The sequence below is a fragment of the Canis lupus genome, chromosome 37, assembly GCF_003254725.2.
Source record: "Canis lupus dingo isolate Sandy chromosome 37, ASM325472v2, whole genome shotgun sequence".
Taxonomy (NCBI): Eukaryota; Metazoa; Chordata; class Mammalia; order Carnivora; family Canidae; genus Canis; species Canis lupus.
This window is the reverse complement of record NC_064279.1, coordinates 26,448,700-26,468,802: the sequence shown is the minus strand read 5'-3', so window position 1 is coordinate 26,468,802 and position 20,103 is coordinate 26,448,700. Positions and strand designations below refer to the sequence as shown.

At 62.8% G+C, this 20,103-nt stretch overlaps 1 protein-coding gene across 2 annotated transcripts; it reads left to right on the top strand.

Moving 5' to 3' along the window:
• The first annotated feature begins 256 nt into the window (after positions 1-256).
• On the top strand, positions 257-20,055 carry OBSL1 (obscurin like cytoskeletal adaptor 1). 2 transcript variants are annotated; one of them, XM_025442056.3, is made up of 21 exons: positions 257-1,367; positions 3,954-4,223; positions 4,309-4,560; positions 4,731-5,033; positions 5,192-5,488; positions 6,481-6,753; positions 7,828-8,100; positions 8,703-8,975; positions 11,777-12,049; positions 12,785-13,060; positions 13,137-13,424; positions 13,617-13,892; positions 14,485-14,754; positions 14,881-15,153; positions 16,169-16,435; positions 17,276-17,388; positions 17,826-17,982; positions 18,114-18,275; positions 18,566-18,670; positions 19,006-19,275; positions 19,922-20,055. In XM_025442056.3, the coding sequence occupies exons 1-21, from the start codon at positions 272-274 to the stop codon at positions 19,927-19,929; spliced, it is 5,775 nt and encodes a 1,924-aa protein (XP_025297841.2). In that variant the 5' UTR covers positions 257-271; the 3' UTR covers positions 19,930-20,055. The 2 variants fall into 2 exon arrangements, with proteins under 2 accessions (XP_025297841.2, XP_048962789.1); XM_049106832.1 differs by lacking the exons at positions 11,777-12,049; positions 12,785-13,060; positions 13,137-13,424; ... (8 more) ...; positions 19,006-19,275; positions 19,922-20,055 and adding an exon at positions 9,354-9,656.
• Positions 20,056-20,103: the final 48 nt, after the last annotated feature.

The following is a 20,103-nucleotide window of genomic DNA, read 5'->3' as shown; positions in this document are numbered from 1 at the left end:
TGGGAGGGGGCTGGGAGGCGAGGCTCCCGGGCGCAGGAAGCCAGGCCGCGGGCAGAGGCGGCTGCGGGGCCCCTCGCGGCGAGGCAGACAGGAAGGACTGCCCCTGAGCGCTCGGCGGGCCGGGCCGGGCCTCCCGCCGCACGGCCGCAGCTCCGGGCCCCGGTAAGGACGAGCGCGCGGCGGGCGGCGGGGGCAGCGCTCCGCGGTCCCCCCCCCCAGCCCCGGCCCCGGCCCCGGCCCCTCCGCGCCGCCCCCCTGCGCCCCCGCCGCGATGAAGGCGGGCTCGGGGGACCAGGGCAGCCCCCCGTGCTTCCTGCGCTTCCCGCGGCCCGTGCGGGTGGTGAGTGGCGCCGAGGCCGAGCTCAAGTGCGTGGTCCTGGGGGAGCCGCCGCCCACCGTGGTGTGGGAGAAGGGCGGCCGGCCGCTGGCGGCCTCCGAGCGCCTGAGCTTCCCGGCCGACGGCGCCGAGCACGGCCTGCTGCTGAGCGGCGCGCGGCCCGCCGACGCGGGGGTCTACGTGTGCCGCGCCCGCAACGCCGCCGGGGAGGCCTACGCGGCGGCCGCCCTCACCGTGCTGCAGCCGCCCGCGCCCCCATCCCCATCCCCATCCCCATCCCCGGCCCCGCCCGCGCCCGCGCCCGCGCCCCCATCCCCGGCCCCGCCCGCCGCGCGCCCGCTGCAGCCCCCCGGGGTCGGGGCCGGGGCCGGGGCCGGGGCCGGGGCCGGGGAGGGCGCCCCGGTGTTCCTGGAGGGGCCCCGCTCCCAGTGGGTGCTGCGCGGCGCGCAGGTGGTGCTGACGTGCCAGGTGGGGGGCCTCCCCGCGCCCGCGCTCCACTGGGAGAAGGACGGGATGGCCCTGGACGAGGTGTGGGACAGCGGCCACTTCACGCTCGAGCCCGGCGGCGCCGAGGTCGCCGGGGGCGCGGGCCTGACGCTGCGCATCCTGGCGGCGCGGCTGCCCGACTCGGGCGTCTACGTGTGCCACGCGCGCAACGCGCACGGCCACGCGCAGGTGGGCGCGCTGCTGCAGGTGCACCAGCCCCCCGAGAGCCCGCCCCAGGACCCCGACGACGCGCCCAAGCCCGTGCTGGAGCCGCTCAAGTGCGCGCCCAAGACCTTCTGGGTCAACGAGGGCAAGCACGCCAAGTTCCGCTGCTACGTGATGGGCAAGCCCGAGCCCGAGATCGAGTGGCACTGGGAGGGCCGCCCGCTGCTCTCCGACCGCCGCCGCCTCATGTACCGCGACCGCGACGGCGGCTTCGTGCTCAAGGTGCTCTACTGCCAGGCCAAGGACCGCGGGCTCTACGTGTGCGCCGCGCGCAACTCGGCGGGCCAGACGCTCAGCGCCGTGCAGCTGCACGTGAAAGGTACTGAGGCGCCTGCGGAGGGGCCCCCAGCGCGGCCCAGGCGGTGGGGGGCCTGCAGGTGGGCCCAGACCAAGGCCTGCCCGCCTCCTGCCCGCCCGCCCGCCCGCCAGGCCAGCGAGGGCATTCAGTAGGTCTCCAGGGTACCTGGGAACCTGGAGCAAACCCCCGGGGTGATTCGGAGCCCGCGGGTGTAAATCGACCCTTTGATGACCCGCTTTAAGGACTGATCCATGTACAGCCCCCCCCAGAGGGAGCCCTTCTAGGCCAGTGCATGTCAGCTTCTTTGTTGCACTCCTCCCTCAGCGGAAATCCCATGGGGGCCTCCCCCACCCCCACCCCCACATCACAACTGGCATAAGGAACATTTTCTGGGTCCACATTTATGCCCTGTACTTCTAAAGCCTATCAGTGGGAACAAGGGTGCTGTGTTATTGAACATACACGTTTTAAGACGAGGCTGCACTCATAACCCGTCTCAGTCCCGGAACCCTGCGGGGAAGTCTGGGGCTGCAGGCGACACCCTGAGCAACTCCCGATTCCCACCAAAAGTAGGCTTGAGGGAGGAAACGTGCCCCTTTACTGATACTGCTCTCCAAGTTTGAAGGCAGAAGGTGAACGAGAGGACATTTCTATTTCAAAGCTGAGTCCGTGACAGTATCTCGCCAACACTTAACATTGCTCATACGCAGAAAACTCAGAGGAGAAAAAAACACCACCACCGCCAACTCCCACTGGAGGTTAAAGCTCTCAGTAGTAGGAGTTTATCACAACTCGAGGGATTATACCTCTTTACTAGTTACTACCTACCTCCTTCCCTCCGAGGAACAAAAGTTGGCAAATCTCCTGAGCCCTGCCTGGCACGCAGTCAGCCATGTGGCACCTGTGCTGCCTGAGGTCTGATGTGCCCAGCCCCGCCGGGGCCACACTAACCCCGTGGGGAGGCAGAGCTTCCCACAGCTGCAGGACAAACCTGCTGCTCCAACGGCCTCATCACCCACTCGTCACGTCCATCATCATGCTTTCTTTCCTTTTTTAAAGGTTTTATTTATTTATTCCTGAGAGACACACAGAGGCAGAGACACAGGCAGAGGGAGAAGCAGGCTCCCTACGGGGAGCCTGATGCGGGACTCGATCCCAGGACCCTGGGATCACGACCTTAGCAAAAGGCAGACGCTCAACCACTGAGCCACCCAGCTGCTCCCCGTCATCATGCTCTCTTCTTGTGAAATGCAATTTCGAAAATGACTAAAGTACTTGATCTTTTTAAAACTTTAATTGTACTTTTAAAATCATTTTTAATTAATTGATTTTCATCAACATAATTGTACAGTTTAATTCTCATCCCCTATTCTTCCCCTCCATCCCCCCTCCCTTCTGGAAACTAGCAGTTCGTTTTCTATATTGAATCTGTTTCTTGATTTGTGTTTCTCTATCTCGCTTTCCCCGCCTTTGCTCGTTTGTTTCTTAAATTCCACATGTGAGTGAGATCCTACGGTATTTGTCTTTCTCTGACTTCTTTCACTCAGCATTCTATTCTCTAGCTCCATCCATATGAAAACGACTGAAGTACTTTATTTTTTTTAACTTTTTTTTGACTGAAGTACTTTATTTTATTTTATTTTTTAAATATTTTATTTATTTATTCATGAGAGACACACAGAGAGGCAGAGACACAGGCAGAGGGAGAAGCAGGCTCCATGCAGGGAGCCAGACGTGGGACTTGATCCCAGGACCCTGGGATCATGCTCTGAGCCAAAGGCAGACACTCAACTGCTGAGCCACCCAGTCGTCCCTGACTGAAGTACTTTAAAAATGAAATTTGACTTAGACCAGGGGCGCCTGGTGGCTCAGTGGTTGAACATCTGCCTTTGGCTCCGGGCATGATCCCGGGGCCCTGGGATCAAGTCCTATATTGGGCTCCCCGCAGGGAGTCTGCTTCTCCCTCTGCCTATGTCTCTGCCTCTCTCTGTGTATTCTTTGTGAATAAATACATTAAATCTTTAAAAAAAATTTTTTTTAAAGAAATTGGACTTAGATCCTTGCAGGATTTGTGTCAAGCCTCCGAGGGGACCCAGGAAGCAGCTTGAAAATCACTCATATGACCAAGTCCTCCATCTCTTTCTCCACTTTAAAGTCAAAAAAACTAGGGCTCCTGGGTGGCTCAGTTGGTTGAGCGGTTGACTCTAGATTTCGGCTCCAGTTATGATCTCAGGGTCCTGGGACCAAGCCCTGCGCATGGGGCTCCGCACTCAGCAGAGACTCTCCTGCAGGATTCTCTCTCCCTCTGCCCTCTCCCCCTAAAATAAATAAATAAACTTTTTAGAACAAAAACAAAGGAAACTCAGGCCCAGGATCACTAAAATGGCCTTGCTCAAGGTGACGTGGCGGATGAGTGTCAGGGTCCGATGAGAATTTAGGCCATCTGATTTCCCTTCCGGTGCTTTTTCTGTGATTCCAGAACACCTGCTGGCCCTGGGAGAAAAGTGGCAGGAGGCTACCGTGGGTGTAGGCAGTTGATGATGCAAGGAGTCCTTCCCCTGGCCCGGCCCTCTCCCGAGCCTTCTCCTGTCTCTCCCCTCTCCGCAGAGCCCCGCCTCCGCTTCACCAGACCCCTGCAGGACGTGGAAGGCCGCGAGCACGGCATTGCCGTGCTGGAGTGTAAAGTGCCCAACTCTCGCATTCCCACGGCCTGGTTCCGAGAGGACCAGCGGCTGCTGCCCTGCCGCAAGTACGAGCAGATCGAGGAGGGCACTGTCCGGCGCCTCATCATCCACAGGCTGAAGGCAGACGATGACGGGGTCTACCTGTGTGAGATGCGGGGCCGGGTACGCACCGTGGCCAACGTGACAGTCAAAGGTGCGGCTGGCCGGGAGGAGGATGCTGAGGCTGAGGCAGGCAGATGCCCAGACCCCGGGCTGAGGGATTCCCGTCCGCATCTCAGGGCCCATCCTGAAGCGACTGCCCCGAAAGCTGGACGTCCTGGAGGGAGAGAATGCGGTGCTGCTGGTGGAGACCCAAGAAGCTGGGGTTGAAGGGCGCTGGAGCCGCGATGGGGAGGACCTGCCGACCACCTGCCAGAGCAGCTCTGGCCACATGCATGCCCTGGTCCTTCCAGGGGTCACCCGAGAAGATGCTGGCGAGGTCACCTTTAGCCTGGGCAACTCCCGTACCACCACCCTGCTCAGAGTCAAATGTGAGGGCAGTGAGAGCCCGGGGGCAGACTCCTCAAGGGCTGGGCAGGAGGCTCTGGCAGGAGGGTGACCAGATCGATCCCAGAGCCCCGGGTGGCGACGCGGACTCAAGGTGGGGGGGCCGTGGGGAGGTGGGAGCATGGCTGGAATGCAAACCCTGCCTCCGTCTCAGGTGTCAAGCACAGTCCCCCCGGGCCCCCCGTGTTGGCGGAGATGTTCAAGGGCCATAAGAACACGGTCCTGCTGACCTGGAAGCCTCCCGACCCTGCTCCGGAGACCCCCTTCATCTACCGGCTGGAGCGACAGGAAGTGGGCTCCGAAGACTGGATCCAGTGCTTTAGCATTGAGAAAGCCGGAGCCGTGGAGGTCCCCGGAGACTGTGTGCCATCGGAGGGCGACTACCGCTTCCGCGTCTGCACGGTCAGCGAACACGGCCGCAGCCCCCACGTCGTGTTCCATGGGTCTGCCCACCTTGGTGAGTCCGTGCCACAGCCCCAGCCTGTCAGCAGGCACACCCATCGCGTCCTCCCCATCATCTCTCCTCCTGTCCCCAGCCTCTGGTCCCTGGCCTGTTACATGCCTTCCACCTGCCACCCCTCCGGTTCTGATGGCTGCACTCCATCCCCGTGGCAGTGCCCACAGCTCGCCTGGTGGCAGGTCTGGAGGATGTCCAGGTCTACGACGGGGAAGATGCTGTCTTCTCCCTGGATCTTTCCACCATCATCCAGGGCACCTGGTTCCTTAACGGGGAAGAGCTCAAGAGTCACGAGCCAGAGGGCCAGGTGGAGCCCGGGGCCCTGCGGTACCTGATTGAGCAGAAGGGCCTACAGCACAGACTCCTCCTGCGGGCCGTCCAGCACCAGCACAGCGGGGCCCTGGTTGGCTTCAGCTGCCCGGGCGTACAGGACTCAGCCGCCCTCACCATCCAAGGTTGGTGCTGGTGGGGACCAGGGTGGACAGATGGGGTCAAGACACGGAAGGCCCATGTCAGCCTACATGCAATGCAGAGGGGACTCCTTATTATCTTCATCAGCCTCGTAGCCACGCTCTCTGGGGTCCTTTGTGGCTTAGGGAATTCTATCACATATGAGATCTCCAAGCCCTGGACCCTGGTCCCTAGCCTCTGACTGCTTCCTGCCCTATCACCTAATCAGTAACGTGATCAAAGCAGCTTCCTGAGTGTTTGGCACAATCCTTATCGTTTTACGTACATTGTTTCAATTAACACAGGTCTCTCATCGGCCCTATAAGGTAGGCTCCTTACAGATGGAGCAACTGAGTCACAGAGAGGTTAAGTGACTTGCCCAGGGCCACCGAGCTTGTGAGTGGTAGTGCTGGGTTATGAAGCCAGGCATTCTGGCCCCAGAGTCACCCTGTGCCACCAGTGGAAACAGGGAGGGGAGGGGATGAGGCACCGTGAGGAGGGCAGCTCTTGGTGCATCTGAAAGTGCAGGGGACATGTGGCATTTGCCATGTCACCAATGGATTTGTAAGGCCAGTGGAGGAATTAGTGCCCACGAACAGAGCCGGGAGGCGGGCAGGTGCCAGCATCCTTGCAGGTGGGCGGAGTGAGAACCACCAACCAGCTCGCATTTCCAGGATGCGAACTGGGATCCCCGACATCAGAGTCGCCTGGAGGGCTGGTTTATAAGGCAGATTCACCGGCCCTCACGTGCATGTGCGGAGCCCAGAAATCTGCATTTTCAGCAGCCTCCCAGGAATCCCATACACTCAAACCACCACTCGAGAGCTGCTGTGGAAGCCCCAGATGATTTTTTTTTTTAACTCCAACAAAGGCATTGCCCCTGACCACAGTCATCTGGCCTGACGGGCGCACCCCCAAGCCCCGCACCAGAGAGGGGTACGCATCCTAGGCAGACCGTGACAGGGCGCTGCCCATGCCAACGCTTCTCCCCGCACAGAGAGCCCGGTGCACATCCTGAGCCCCCAGGACAAGGTAGCGCTGACCTTCACGACCTCGGAGCGGGTGGTGCTGACCTGCGAGCTCTCCCGGGTGGACTTCCCCGCGCGCTGGTACAAGGATGGGCAGGAGCTAGAGCCAAGCGAATCGCTGGTGGTGAAGATGGAGGGGCGCAAACACCGCCTGATCCTGCCGGCCGCCGAGGTCCAGGACAGCGGCGAGTTTGAGTGCAGGACGGAAGGGGTCTCGGCCTTCTTCAGTGTCACCGTCCGAGGTCAGCAACCGCGGTGGTCTGGGGCTGACTCGGGGGGCCACGCAACCCTGCCCCATGGTCCGCCTGCTTGGGGTCCCTTCTGGGAAGAGCCCGGTGGCCCAGGGGACCTGTTTTCAAATCATCCTGTACTTCTCAATCCTCCCACCACCAACACCCTCCAGCACACTCACCTTCCACGTGTCCTCGGCTGGGTAGGGGGTTGGGAGACAGGTGCTGGTTGTCGATTGGGTACTTACCACGAGCCCAACGTATACTAAATGTTTCACGTGTATACGATCTCGTGTGACCTTCACAACTGGATGAGAAGATCTCCAGGTCACAGGGCAAGAAACTGAGGCTCAGAGAGGTTATGTGATGTACTCATGATCACAGCCAGCAAACACCATAGCTGGGCTCACACCCAGGTCTGCTTATCCCACTGCCTCGGGTGGCCCGAGGCAAGGAGAAGCTTTAAGTGCAGTGGTGCAGTGGTTCTCAAGCCAGGCCATGCTCTGGCTGCTTCAGAACCACCCCAGAAGCTTGTTCTCAATGCATATGCCGGACCTGCAGCGCCAGACTCTCCAGGGTAGAGCCTGGGGTTCCATTCTGGGAGGGCAGCTCATCTTCTCGCTTTGAGTGGAAATCCTAATTAAGCCGCATTGCCAGGCGGTCCTGCAGCTGCTGCCTACATGCCCCTCGTGATGGGGAACTTACTACCTGTAGAGGCAGCCATCTCACGGTGGCACTGCTGAGTCGTTGCCACCTCCTGCCCGTCCTGGGGCCAGGGCTCGGAGCCTCCCTTACAAAAGCAGCAGCAAGCATGGCCCTGATGTGGCCCATGATAGTGACCTCCTCTCAGCGGGGACAAAGGTAGTCTCTGCCCCCCTCCCCCAGTGTACCCCCCTAGCTGCCCCGACCCTCTGGGGACTCACGGAGCACTCAGGTGCCACATAGTCTGCGTTGCCTCACCTGCCACACACTCAGTAGGCCTCGCACAGCATGGCCTTCACCCTCCCAGTGTCCTCCGGGCAGGAAGCTGTCTGGTGTGTATGTGTGGGGGGGTGTCTATGTGACCACGTCTCTGCCCCCCACCAGACCCCCCGGTGCATATCCTGGACCCCCAGGAGCACGTGTTCGTGCACGCCATAACCTCGGAGTGTGTCATGCTGACCTGTGAGGTGGACCGAGAGGATGCGCCCGTGCGCTGGTACAAGGATGGGCAGGAGGTGGAGGAGAGTGACTTCGTGGTGCTGGAGAAGGAAGGGCCCCACCACCGCCTGGTGCTGCCTGCCGCCCAGCCCCCGGATGGGGGCGAATTTCAGTGTGTCGCTGGAGACGAGCGCGCCTACTTCACGGTCACCATCACAGGTGGGGGGCCAGGCGGGCCCATGTGACACCGCCCGGGCCCACTGTCACACTCTCAGCCCCGGGCCACCGTCCCCTGGCCCTGCTTCCTTCCCCCCAGCTGATCTCGTGTCTCCTTCTTGGTCTGCACCCTAAGGTTCAGTCACCCACAGAAAATGCCTTGTCCTTAACCCTGGCCAGGGCTACAGGATCCCCAGGGAAGCTCTGCTCTCTCCATGCTCCTGCAAAGGGCAACCCTAATGCGGAGCGGGGCATCCCGTGCTAGAAGGGTGAGAAGGCCTCGAAAGCCTACAGGAAACCCAGGCTCCATTTGGGCACTCAGCTGTCCTCTCCCGGGTCCCACTCATCAGTCCCCGTCCTGACCCCGAGAACGGGGCGTGTTTCTATAGCAGAGGCTGACCCCGTGGTCCCCACCCCGCCACTGCACCTGTGATGCGTGTCGGTGACCATAGCTGTCTCTCCAGTTGGGAGCGGCTGTGAGACCTAATGTGAGAGCAGGCTCCCTTCCTCAATGCATGGCCCTCGTGCCAGGAGGAGGGGGCAGGCATGGATCAGGGGAGGCACCGGGGCCATCAGTCCCAGCCGTGACTGTCCCCGTCCTCTAGATGTCTCCTCGTGGATCGTGTACCCCAGCGGCAAGGTATACGTGGCCGCCGTGCGCCTGGAGCGCGTGGTGCTCACCTGTGAGCTGTGCCGGCCGTGGGCCGAGGTGCGCTGGACCAAGGACGGGGAAGAAGTGGTGGAAAGTCCTGCGCTGCTGCTGCAGAAGGAGGACACCGTCCGCCGCCTGGTGTTGCCCGCTGTCCAGCTTGAGGACTCCGGCGAGTATTTGTGTGAAATCGATGACGAGTCGGCCTCCTTCACCGTCACAGTCACAGGTGTGGGTTCACCCCAGCTGCCCCGGGGGGCACCAAAAGACGGTCCTGAGCCCCTGGGGGGAGCTGGCCACCCACTCCCTAGTTAGCACACTGGGGAGGAGGGAGGTAGGGCTGTGGTGCATGTGCCAAGGCTCCTTGCCCGGAAGACCCCGGGGCCCCTGTCCGAGTGAGCCATCTCCTCCCCAGCACCAGGCCCAGGAATAACTGGCTCGTTTACCGGGCACTTCCTGCGTGACGGCCGGGGGCCGCGGACATGCGTGGTCTCTGCTCTCCGAGAGCCGCCAGCCTAGCTGGGGAGGCAGCTATTAACCAGGGGTCGCAAACGGGCAGTCCATAGGGCCCCATGCAGCCCACAGATGTGTTTTGTTTGGCCTGCAGAGTCTTACCAAAGTCAGGACAGTTCAAATAACAATCCGGAGTTATGCGTCCTCTTGAAAAAGCCGAAGACCCGGCGGCTCTGGTCCCGCTTCCCCCCATGGCGACGAACAGCTGGTGCTGAGTAGCAGCTGCCCCCCTAATATGGGGCCCACATTCCTCTGTCCTCCCCCCGCCCCCCCGCCGCCGCCGTTCCTCTTTGCCTCTCCCCAGACTGCTTCAGCCACTGACCTTACCTACCCGGCCCCCGTGGGCGTTTGAGTTTGCGACCCCTGTGTTAAACCAATAAACGCGCAAATAAATGTACAGCGGACACCTCGTGACAAGTGCCGTGAAGGATGAGAGCAGAGGGCTCGAGAGAGAACAGGCGAGTCAGGGAGGGCTTCGGGGAAAGTGGATGCCCCCCGAAGGAGCCAGCCCTGGACGCCCGGCGGCAGGCAGACAGACAGACATGCCCCCCTCCCCTCCAGGAGCGCACGGCCTAGCAGGAAAGCCAGGCTCTTTAGAGGGTCTCAGACTGTGGATGGTCCGGTGTTGCGGGGCCTCGGGGCTGCTGACCTCTGGGCAGGCGGGAAGTGCCTCCAAACCGGAAACTTGGGGCAGGGCCTGAGTTAGCCAAGCGGGGTCAGGTTTGGTCTGACCTGGGGAGTGTTCAAAGCTGGAAAAGCATAGGACGACTGTGGAAGTGATGGTGCTTCATTCAGTGCTAGAAACTTTGGAGGCTGCAGCCGATACAGTGCCAATCCCAGCATGTGTGTGCGTGTGTGCGTGCGTGCATGTGTGTGTATGAGGTGGGCTTTCGGGGGGGGGGGTGGATGTTGCAGGGCCTAGGCAGCTCGTGGGGGGGGCACAGAAGAACCCCGCTGGCTACACTGGAGTATCCCTCCGGCACCTGACGCCGTCCTGCTGCCCTGTGCCCTGCCCTACGTCGAGAGCCTCGGTCCAGACTGAGTGATTTAGCCCCCCCTTCCCGCACCCCCTGCCTTCCAGATAGTGTAGCCTGGCACACACCAGCCACAACGCCTTTCTGCACACGTTCCACCCTGTAGCGAGGCCCTTCAGGCTCTGGCCAAACATAATGGCAGCTACACACATTTCAGCCCACACTTGGCCTCCCCACAAAACACCAGACTCTTCGCAGGGAAGTTGACACAAGCACCACCTCGGCTTTGGGCCAGGGAGGATCAAGTGTGATGCCAAGCTGAGGTCCCACAGCTGTGCAGACAGTCCAGCCCCAGCCCCACACCCTGTCTCCACCGACTGTGCCCACCGCCTCCCCTCCCCCACCCAGGCAGCCCCGCTCTGCAATCTGCCAGGGAGCCAGCCTGCATCCTCTGGACTCTAGAACAGGCCGTTAGGGAGGTGGGTCGTTAGGGAGGTGGGGCGCGGAGGCCGAGGACTTGAGTGTGTGCTGGCGAGCACGTCAGCCCGCGCGCAAAGAGTGGGGCCGGGAAGCTGGCAGTTCCCGAGCCTCGCCGCCAGGCGGCTGAGCAGTAAAGGCGTCCTAATAGTGTCCTGGAACCTAGAATCTGGGAGACGTCCAGGGTGCGTGGGAGCCCGAGCTACCTTGGGGCCCGGCGCACCAGTCACTTCCAGGCTTGACACAGATCCTTTTTCTGTGGAGGAGTGACCAGTTCTGAGCGGTTGGAAATGAACTCCCAGAATCAGGGTTTAGCGTCCCCGGGGATCTCAGACAGGTGTGGGCAACCCCCGCAGGCCCAGATGCAAACATCGTTACTGGGCTCTGCCGGCCTTGGCTTGCGATCCCTACCACTGCTTGCAGAGTCGGAGCCTCCCTTTCGCAGATGGCAGTTCTTCCTCCTGCCCCAGAGTAGGCGTAGTCTGCTGTGATCTGAAAGAGGTTGGGTGATCACTCCGTGCCTCAGTTTCTACATCTGGAAAACAGGGATAAAACCCTACCTACCTCTCCAGATTGCTGTGAGGGTTCAGTGTGTAAAGCGCTCAGGCCTGTTCTGGAGCCTGTTGGCTGTTACAGATCCAGGGTCTCTTATTCACAGCTCTGACCTAAAAAAACTTCTTAAAAGCAAGTCTTTCTGCAAGTTTGGGGTTCAAAGCCATGGCAGTAGGACCTGAGCTTAACTGCTGTGAAACTGGTTCTACTCTTTAATTCTCCTGCTGAGAGCATGTCCATGTGTTACACTGCAGAGAAGTTGGCGGGGTCATTGGTGGGGAGCATGCCCGGGGCAGGGAGGGGTAGGAGGAGCAGGTGATCTAGGATTTGTGATCTACGATTAATGCGCCATCTCTGGGATCTGAAGCGTTCTGGGTCCTATCACAGCCCTGGCCTCAGGGATTTCAGATGGTGATCCTTATCACTTATTACCGTGAGCGACAGGACCTTCGAGCTGCCAGGGAGGCAGGGTGGTGAGTTTGTGACGGCTTGTGACCCCACCTCCACCCCACAGAGCCCCCCGTGCGCATCATATACCCCCGGGATGAGGTGACTTTGATCGCCGTGAGCTTGGAGTGCGTGGTACTGACGTGTGAGCTGTCTCGGGAGGATGCCCCCGTGCGCTGGTACAAGGACGGGCTGGAGGTGGAGGAGAGTGAGGCCCTGGTGCTGGAGAGTGACGGGCCACACCGCCGCCTGGTGCTGCCCGCGGCCCAACCGGAGCAGGGGGGCGAGTTCGTGTGTGACGCCGGAGATGACTCTGCCTTCTTCACTGTCACTGTCACAGGTGGGCCGTCTCTGGGCCCCCTGGGGAGCTAGAGACGCAGGAGGCTAAGGGACAGACACCTGACCTCCTCACTTCCTGCATCTTAGGGGCCCCCCATCTGGCCCAGGAAACCTGCCCTCCCCCAACTTCCTCATTCTCAGCCATCTGAGAGCGCTGGCTTGCCCAGATCAGGCCATGACAGTGACTCGAGGTCTGGTGAGGACAGCCCAGCAGTTAGGAGCATCCATTCATCAAATATGTATTGAGCAACTACTATGTGCTCAGCCCAGTTCTGAATGCTGACAGAGTAGCAAGCCAGTAAGAGCAAAGCTCCAGTTCTCCACTAGAATTCGAGGATTCGAGGACGGACAGACAACTAGTAGGTGATAAGTCCGTCAGAGGCTAATCGGGGACAGGGGGTACGGAGTGGGCATGGCTTAGGGAGGGGTGTGCGTTGGGGTAGGGCTGGGTCTACCTCTTTCTGTCCGTGGGACCTTGGGCAAGCCACTTTCCTCCAAAGAGTCCTCGAGTCCTTATCTGTAAGGTGAAGCCAACATTAGCGCCCTTCTAGGGAATCAGGAATAGCTGTGGAAAGAGCTCAGGGTGCCCAGCACAGCACCTGGCACGCAGTAGGTGCCCATGGATTGGGGCCAGACCCAAGAGCTGCGCTGGGAAGAGAGAGGGCTGAGGAGCCGGGGGCCAGGCAGGTGGAGGCCTGCTGGCTGAGCCTGAGCACCTCTCCCTTCTGTCCGCCAGCCCCGCCAGCAAGGATCGTGCACCCGGCAGCCCGCTCCCTGGACCTGCAGTTCAGGGCTCCGGGGCGCGTGGAGCTGCGCTGCGAGGTGGCCCCTGCTGGGTCCCAGGTGCGCTGGTACAAAGATGGGCTGGAGGTGGAAGCGTCCGACACGCTGCAGCTGGGAGCCAAGGGGCCTGCTCGCACCCTGACCCTGCCCCACGCCCAGCCTGAGGACGCCGGGGAGTACGTGTGCGAGACGCGTGATGAAGCCGTCACCTTCAATGTCAGCCTGGCTGGTGGGTGCCTCCTGCCAGCCTGGGTGCGGGGGATGGGGTAGTGGACCCCAGCCGACAAGCTCCTCTCTCTGTCCAGAGCCCCCAGTCCAGTTCCTTGCCCCAGATGCAGCCCCTGCCCCCCTCTGTGTGGCCCCTGGGGAGCCGGTGGTGCTGAGCTGTGAACTGTCCCGGGCTGGCGCCCTCGTCTTCTGGAGCCACAACGGGAGGCCGGTGCAGGAGGGCGAGGGCCTGGAGCTCCGTGCCGAGGGCCCCCGCCGCATCCTCCACATCCCGGCTGCAGACCTGACCCACGCAGGCCTCTACACCTGCCAGTCCGGGTCGGCCCCCGAGGCCCCCAGCCTCAACTTCACCGTCCAAGTGGCTGGTAAGTACGGCCCGGGCAGACAGCCTGAGAGAGTTGTACCCCCAAACCCATACGAGTCTCCCCCGCTTCTCTAGCATGCCTCGTCCATCCCTCACCCACCTCTCAGTATCTTACGTCCCACTCCCTGCTCGCCCCCTGCCCCGTAGCCCTCAGGCCTCTCCCTCCCAGTGACCCCCAGCTCTGACCCCACAGAGCCCCCCGTGCGCATAGTGGCCCCCGAGGCAGCCCAGACGAGGGTTCGCAGCACCCCAGGCGGGGACCTGGAGCTGGTGGTGCACCTCTCAGGGCCGGGGGGCCCCACACGCTGGTACAAGGATGGGGAGCGACTGGCGAGCCAGGGGCGGGTGCAGCTGGAGCAGGCCGGGGCGAGGCAGGTGCTGCGGGTGCGGGGGGCACGGAGCGGGGATGCAGGGGAGTACCTGTGCGACACGCCCCAGGACAGCCGCATCTTCCTCGTCAGCGTGGAAGGTAACAGTGCTCCCCTCACACCCCGTGGGCCCTGGTACCCCAAAGACCACCCCCCTGCACCATCCCGGGATGCCCTCATCCCCCAACCCCCTCCTTGCTACTTCTGGTTCCCACCAATGCATGCACGGCTCTCACTTGGATGAGGGAGGCAGGCCTCCTTTCTCCAAGAACCCCCTGGAGGAGGCATAGCCTGGTGCTTAAACACAGGGGCTCTGGCGTCAACCGGCCCACGTTCCCACGTGGGGTGTGCTTGCTGGCCCCGTGTGCTCCTGGCCAGCGCCTTTGCCTGCCCGAGCCCCAGTTCTGAAGTGGGGGGACAGTGCTTGTCTTGTAGGGCTGCGGTGACAGTTAAATAAGATAAATAGGGTCCGTGGCAAATTATCCACTGGGGAGTCAGAGGGGTAGGGAGCCGGGCCAGGATTGAGAGGAGGTGGCTACGAGTGGCAGGGCGCTGGCATTTTGTCCTGTGGGACACCCCCACGGGCCTCGGGAAGGATCTTCCGAATAACTGGGAGATGTACCCCCAGGAGAGGATGGAAAGGAGGGAGAGGGGAAGACCCAGCCCACCTCACTGCCTGACCCCACCCCCCAGAGCCTCCGCTGGCCAGGCTGGTCTCAGAGCTGACACCATTAACTGTCCACGAGGGTGACGATGCCACGTTCCGGTGTGAGGTCTCCCCACCAGACGCCGATGTCACCTGGCTACGCAACGGGACCGTCGTCACTCCGGGGCCCCAGCTAGAGATAGCGCAGAACGGTTCCAGCCGCACGCTGACCGTGCGGGGCTGCCAGCTGGACGACGCGGGCACCGTGACTGCCCGTGCAGGGGGCACGGCCACCAGCGCCCGGCTCCACGTTCGAGGTCTGGCCCTGGGGGGGGTGGACGGCCTTGGCTCCCGTACCTGTCCGCGCCTGCCCAGGGAGAGGCCAGGGAGTGGGGTGTCGGGCTCCGTGACCCCCGCCCCCTCCCTCTCCCCCCCCTCCCCAGAAACAGAGCTGCTGTTCCTGCGGCGCCTGCAGGATGTGCGGGCTGAGGAAGGCCAGGACGTGTGCCTCCAGGTGGAGACAGGTCGAGTGGGCGCAGCAGGGGCCGTGCGCTGGGTGCGAGGTGGGGAGCCCTTGCCCCGCGACTCTCGCGTGTCCGTGGCCCAGGATGGCCACCTCTGCAGCCTCTTCATCCACGGCGTCGTGCTGGCCGACCAGGGCACCTACGGCTGTGAGAGCCGCCACGATCGCACCCTGGCCAGGCTCAGCGTGAGGCGTGAGTGTCCTGTCCTCTCCTAACGCCTCGCCGCCTGTCCCCCCCCCCCCCCCGCCCCGCACAGCCTTTCCTGGCTGGCCCAGGGCCGCTCAGGTCCCCACCAAAGTGCCCCTCGCCACTGAGGCAAGTCAACCCTGCCTGGCCTCTAGAAGTGTGACCGGAAGCAGCCTGCCCAAAGCAAAACTCTCCTTTTTCTAATGTTTTCTACGTACCCTAGAAGTCCGTGTGGCTTTTGCGTTCCATTTCACACGTCCGAGTTGGCCTTGCTGTACACATAAATGTTATACTCCGGAAAGCCCTTGCCGTGTTTCTCCCTCAGTCACATGCCCCGGGATACACGGGCCCAGGTGGCCAATAGCAACCCCACCCCACAAGCTGGAACCTTCTATTATCTGTGAGACCTTACACAGGTCACTTCACCTCTCTGAGCCAAGGCTTCTTAAGAAGAGGGCCCCTCCCTACTTCAAGGGCCTTTGGGAACACACACGGAGAGAACCTGAGAAATGCCCACACGGAGCTTGGTAAACGGTTGCTGTCGCTGACATGTATTCTTTTCTAATTTATTTCATTCATTTAATCACAATAAACCCATGTCTCAATGCTAGTCACCTTGTACAACTGGGGAAACGAAGACCCAGAGAAGTCAAGCCGTTGGCCAAAGGTCACACAGCGCACACGCTATGTGGGCAGAGCTAGGGTCCAATCCCAGTGTGTCTGACTTCAATTTCTGTGCTCCTTTCGGTGTCCCAGCACCCCTCACCCAGACTCCTCAACCCTCTATCTACACAGCTTGTCCCCTTCGTGGGTGCCCTCTCCTGACCGCAATCGGCCCCTCCCCCACACTGGCCTGCTGTGCTCCTTTCTCCCTGTACTCTGGTTCTGGGCTTCTTTCCGTAGGGGCTCGGGTTGGGTGTTAGAGGTGGTACAGGCAGGGCCAAGGGGTGTGTGAGCCCTCAAAACCCCTGCCCAGAGCTGGAGCCCTCATTCTCCCTCTCTCCCCGTCTCCCCCAACCAGCGAAGCAGCTGAGGGTGCTACGGCCTCTGGAGGATGTGACCATCGTTGAGGGGGGTAGTGCCACCTTCCAGCTGGAGCTGTCCCAGGAGGGTGTGACTGGGGAGTGGGCCCGGGGTGGAGTCCGGCTGCAGCCGGGCCCCAAGTGCCACATGCATGCAGAGAGCCACACTCACCGCCTGGTACTCAGTGGCCTGGGCCTGGCCGACTCCGGCTGCATCTCCTTCACGGCGGATTCCCTGCGCTGTGCGGCCAGACTCACTGTGAGAGGTGCGGATTCTGGGACCACTGCCTGCTTACCCACTGTGCTGAGTGTGATTCTACTGATCCCCCTGACCGTTTGGCCCCCACTGACCTGTCAGAGTGTGACACCCCTGCCACGTTGGCCCTGTGTGGCCCCAGAGACTGCCCTGCTTGAGCATGGATCCTCTGACCGATCCGATCATCCAGTGTGACTCCCTTCACCTTCCAGTCCCTGTGAACCACTGACCATGCCACCGTGAGCGTGCTTATGCCAGTGTGGTGCCTGTTGTCTGCCTGCCTGACCACGGCCTCACTGAGCACTCTGAGTGTGACCCCACTGACCGCACCTGCCTGCTGTGACCCCCACTGCCTGCTTCGGTGTGTCCCTCTGGCCACTCAAGTCCCAGGAACCCACTAACTGCCTCAGGGTGACTCCACTAGCACTCTGCTTGAGTGTCCCACCATGTGCCCCTTGACCACATCTGCCCTAAAGTTACCCCCATTGCTCCTCTGAGCCCATCATGTCCCCCAATGGGCAGTGGCATCTGTCCATTCCTCCAAAGTGTGGTCCACACTGACCATGCTTGCCTCAGGATGACTCCACTGGCATCTCTGCTTTGGTTGCCCCCCCATGCCCTTCTAGCCCCAGCATGTCCCCCACTGGCCGCCTTAAAGTATGTCACCCCCAGCTGGCCACTCCTATCCCATTGACCCCTGTGGCCCTGTCGTGTCCTCCACTGACCAGCATCCCGCTTGGACCACTTGTCCCAGCACATCCCCCACTAGTGGCCTCCACTGATCACCCTTCCTAGCTGTGTCCACCACTGACCTCTGTGTCCAAGTGTGTCTTTCTCCTCCTGTTCCCAGAGGCCCCAGTGACCATTGTGAGGGGGCCACAGGACCTAGAGGTGACCGAGGGAGACACAGCTACATTGGAGTGCGAGCTTTCCCAGGCCTTGGCCGATGTCACCTGGGAGAAGGTCAGAGCCCAGCCCACCTTGGCATCATAAGGCCAGTAACAGTGCCCCAGACCGAACAACTAACACTCACTGGAGGGACGTGCCTGGCACTGTGCTCAGAGTTACGTTTACACCTATCGGGCTGATCCTTCCGACGACGAGGACGGCCCTGTGAGGGAGGCTTAGCTCTCGGCACGTGCTCCCTAAGGAGCCTGGGGCGCAGTGGGGTGAAGTGCTGCCCAGGGGCAGACAAAAGGGGCAGAGCGCTGAGGTCCCCGATGGGGACACCTTCCCAAGGAGGCCTCCCCAGGACGCTCCGGACAGCCAGGTCCCAGCTTGGGGCCCGAAAGGCCCTCGCCGCGCCGGGACGCCGCCCGACATCCATCCACAGGCGCCGCCGCGGCCTCCCGCGCGTGTCCAGCCGAGGTCACCGCGACCCTCTGCAACTCTCCCCGCAGGACGGGCGCCCGCTCACGCCCGGCCCCCGGCTCAGGCTCCAGGCCCTCGGCACGCGTCGCCTGCTCCAGCTGCGGCGCTGCGGCCCCTTGGACGCCGGCACCTACAGCTGTGCGGTGGGGGCGGCTCGCGCCGGGCCGGTCCGCCTGCTCGTGCGCGGTGGGTGCGGGGCGCTGCCCGGGCCGGGCACTGCGGCGGGCGGGGCCTCCCGCGCGGGGGCGGGGCGCGGGCGGGGCGCGGGCGGGACCGGGGTCCGGCCCGCCCCGACTCACGCCCCGGCCCCGCCCCAGAGCGCAGCGTGTCGGTGCTCTCCGGGCTCCGGCCGGTGCACGCCCGCGAGGGGGACGGCGCCACGTTCCAGTGCACCGTGTCGGAGGTGGAGGCCGCGGGGAGCTGGGAGCTCGGAGGCCGTCCGCTGAGGCCCGGAGGCCACGTCCGCATCCGACAGGAAGGTCGGCCCGACTTTCTTCCCGCGCGGGCCCCCCGCTGCCCCGCAAGGCCCCGCCCAGAGGCTAAGCCCCGCCCCGCCCCGGTGGGCCCCGCCCCCTGGCCCTGCGCGCTGTCTCCCGGTCTCCCCGGGTCCTCGGCTGCCAGCCTCGGTCCTGGACTGCTCCTCCCTCCCCATCGGTCCCCGCGCACACTGGCCGCGTCCACACCGACCCGGGGACCGGCTCCGGCCCGCCCTCATCCCCGAACCCCCCCCGTGCGGCTCCTGCTCGCTTAGCGCTTCCCCCGCCCCCAGGGAAGAAACATATTCTGGTGCTGAGCGAGCTGCGCCCGGAGGACGCCGGTGAGGTCCGCTTCCAGGCGGGACCCGCCCAGTCCGTGGCTCAGCTGGAGGTGGAGGGTAAGCAACTGGGGAGGGACGGTAGGGAGTGGGCACCATGTGGGCACCATCTCTCCCCCCCACCCCCGGGACTGGCCGGCCGGCGGCTGGTCCTGGGAACGCTGCCTCCCCACCTCCCTCCCTCGAGGGACTCTTCTTCTGGGGAGGGTCACAGAGGGCAGGCAGCGCGTTCCTGGGGGGCGGGGAGGAGACTTTGAGGTAGGGGTGCAGAGGAACGGGCTGGTGCCCTGGCGATCCGGGACCAACCGGGAGAATGCAGGCGGAGGGAAGATGCCCCTCTCCCCCTGGGGCCCCTGCGTGTCCCTGTTAACCTGAGCCCTCGCCCTCACCCGCAGCCCTGCCTCTCCAAATGTGCCGCCGCCCCCCTCGAGAGAAGACCGTTCTGGTGGGCCGCAGGGCGGTGCTGGAGGTGACCGTGTCCCGCTCGGGGGGCCACGTGTGCTGGATGCGGGAGGGGGTCGAGCTGTGCCCCGGAGACAAGTATGAGCTGCGCAGCCACGGCCCCACCCACAGCCTGGTCATCCATGACGTGCGACCTGAGGACCAGGGCACCTACTGCTGCCAGGCCGGCCAGGACAGCGCCCACACTCGGCTGCTGGTAGAGGGTGAGTGAGGCTGACTGGGCCGAGGTCAGAGGGGGCGCCCGGGAGCCGGTGGGCCGAGACACACCTACCACAGGTTTTCCAGAACTTGGGCTGGCCGGTTGGTTCTGGGGTGTGCTGGACGTGGGGGTGGGGGAGGGGCTGAGGAGAGGAGGGGGCCCGATGCTCTCCACCGGAGCCATTTGGTTCAGGTCAGCTGCTCCCACCTTTCTCTGCCCTCTGCCATTCAGGCTCGGACCGCATCAGCCTCTCCTGAATGCCCCATTTGTGCCCTACTTCCCGTCCTTGCCACCCACCGGCCCCCACCTGCCTCTCGTCCCCCTCCTTGCTCTCTGCCCACCGGACTTCGGCCTGGCTCAGCGAGCTCCACCGCCGTCTGAGCGGCCGGCTCCTGAGCTGGTCTCAATCCCTTCCTCTTCCACCCTCCGCCTGAATTCCTGCATTTCCTCCGGATCCAGGCCTTGCCCACCCCTAGCTGGGGGCTGACCCCCACTTCCTGTCCCCCACAGACACCCCGGCAGAGGCCCAGAAAGGGTGGGGCAGAGGGTGAGGACCCAGCTCTTCCTGCGTGGGTGCCCAGGCTCTGCCAGGGGAGAGGATGGTGGTGCCCACTGTCTGCCCAGCCCCACGCCGAGTCATTCCTCTGCAGGTAGCTAGGAGGACCGAAGCAGGCCAGGCAGGTGCCCCCGGACAGCTTGGAAGGCGTGTGCCCACACCCTGGGCAGGGGTGGGGAGGCAGGGAACCAGAGGTGTCGGGAGACAATAAAGTGGTACAGTCCTGTCCCCTGGCTCTCTGTGTGATGTGGGAGGGCAGAAGTTGCCCGGAGCCCC

Excerpts from the sequence above, each read along its gene's own strand:
- OBSL1 (XM_025442056.3), top strand. The coding sequence starts at position 272 with ATGAAGGCGGGCTCGGGGGACCAGGGCAGCCCCCCGTGCTTCCTGCGC. Across the intron at positions 17,983-18,113 it reads GGTCCGCCTGCTCGTGCGCG|AGCGCAGCGTGTCGGTGCTC; the intron begins GTGGGTGCGGGG and ends GCCCCGCCCCAG. Across the intron at positions 18,276-18,565 it reads CGTCCGCATCCGACAGGAAG|GGAAGAAACATATTCTGGTG; the intron begins GTCGGCCCGACT and ends CCCCGCCCCCAG.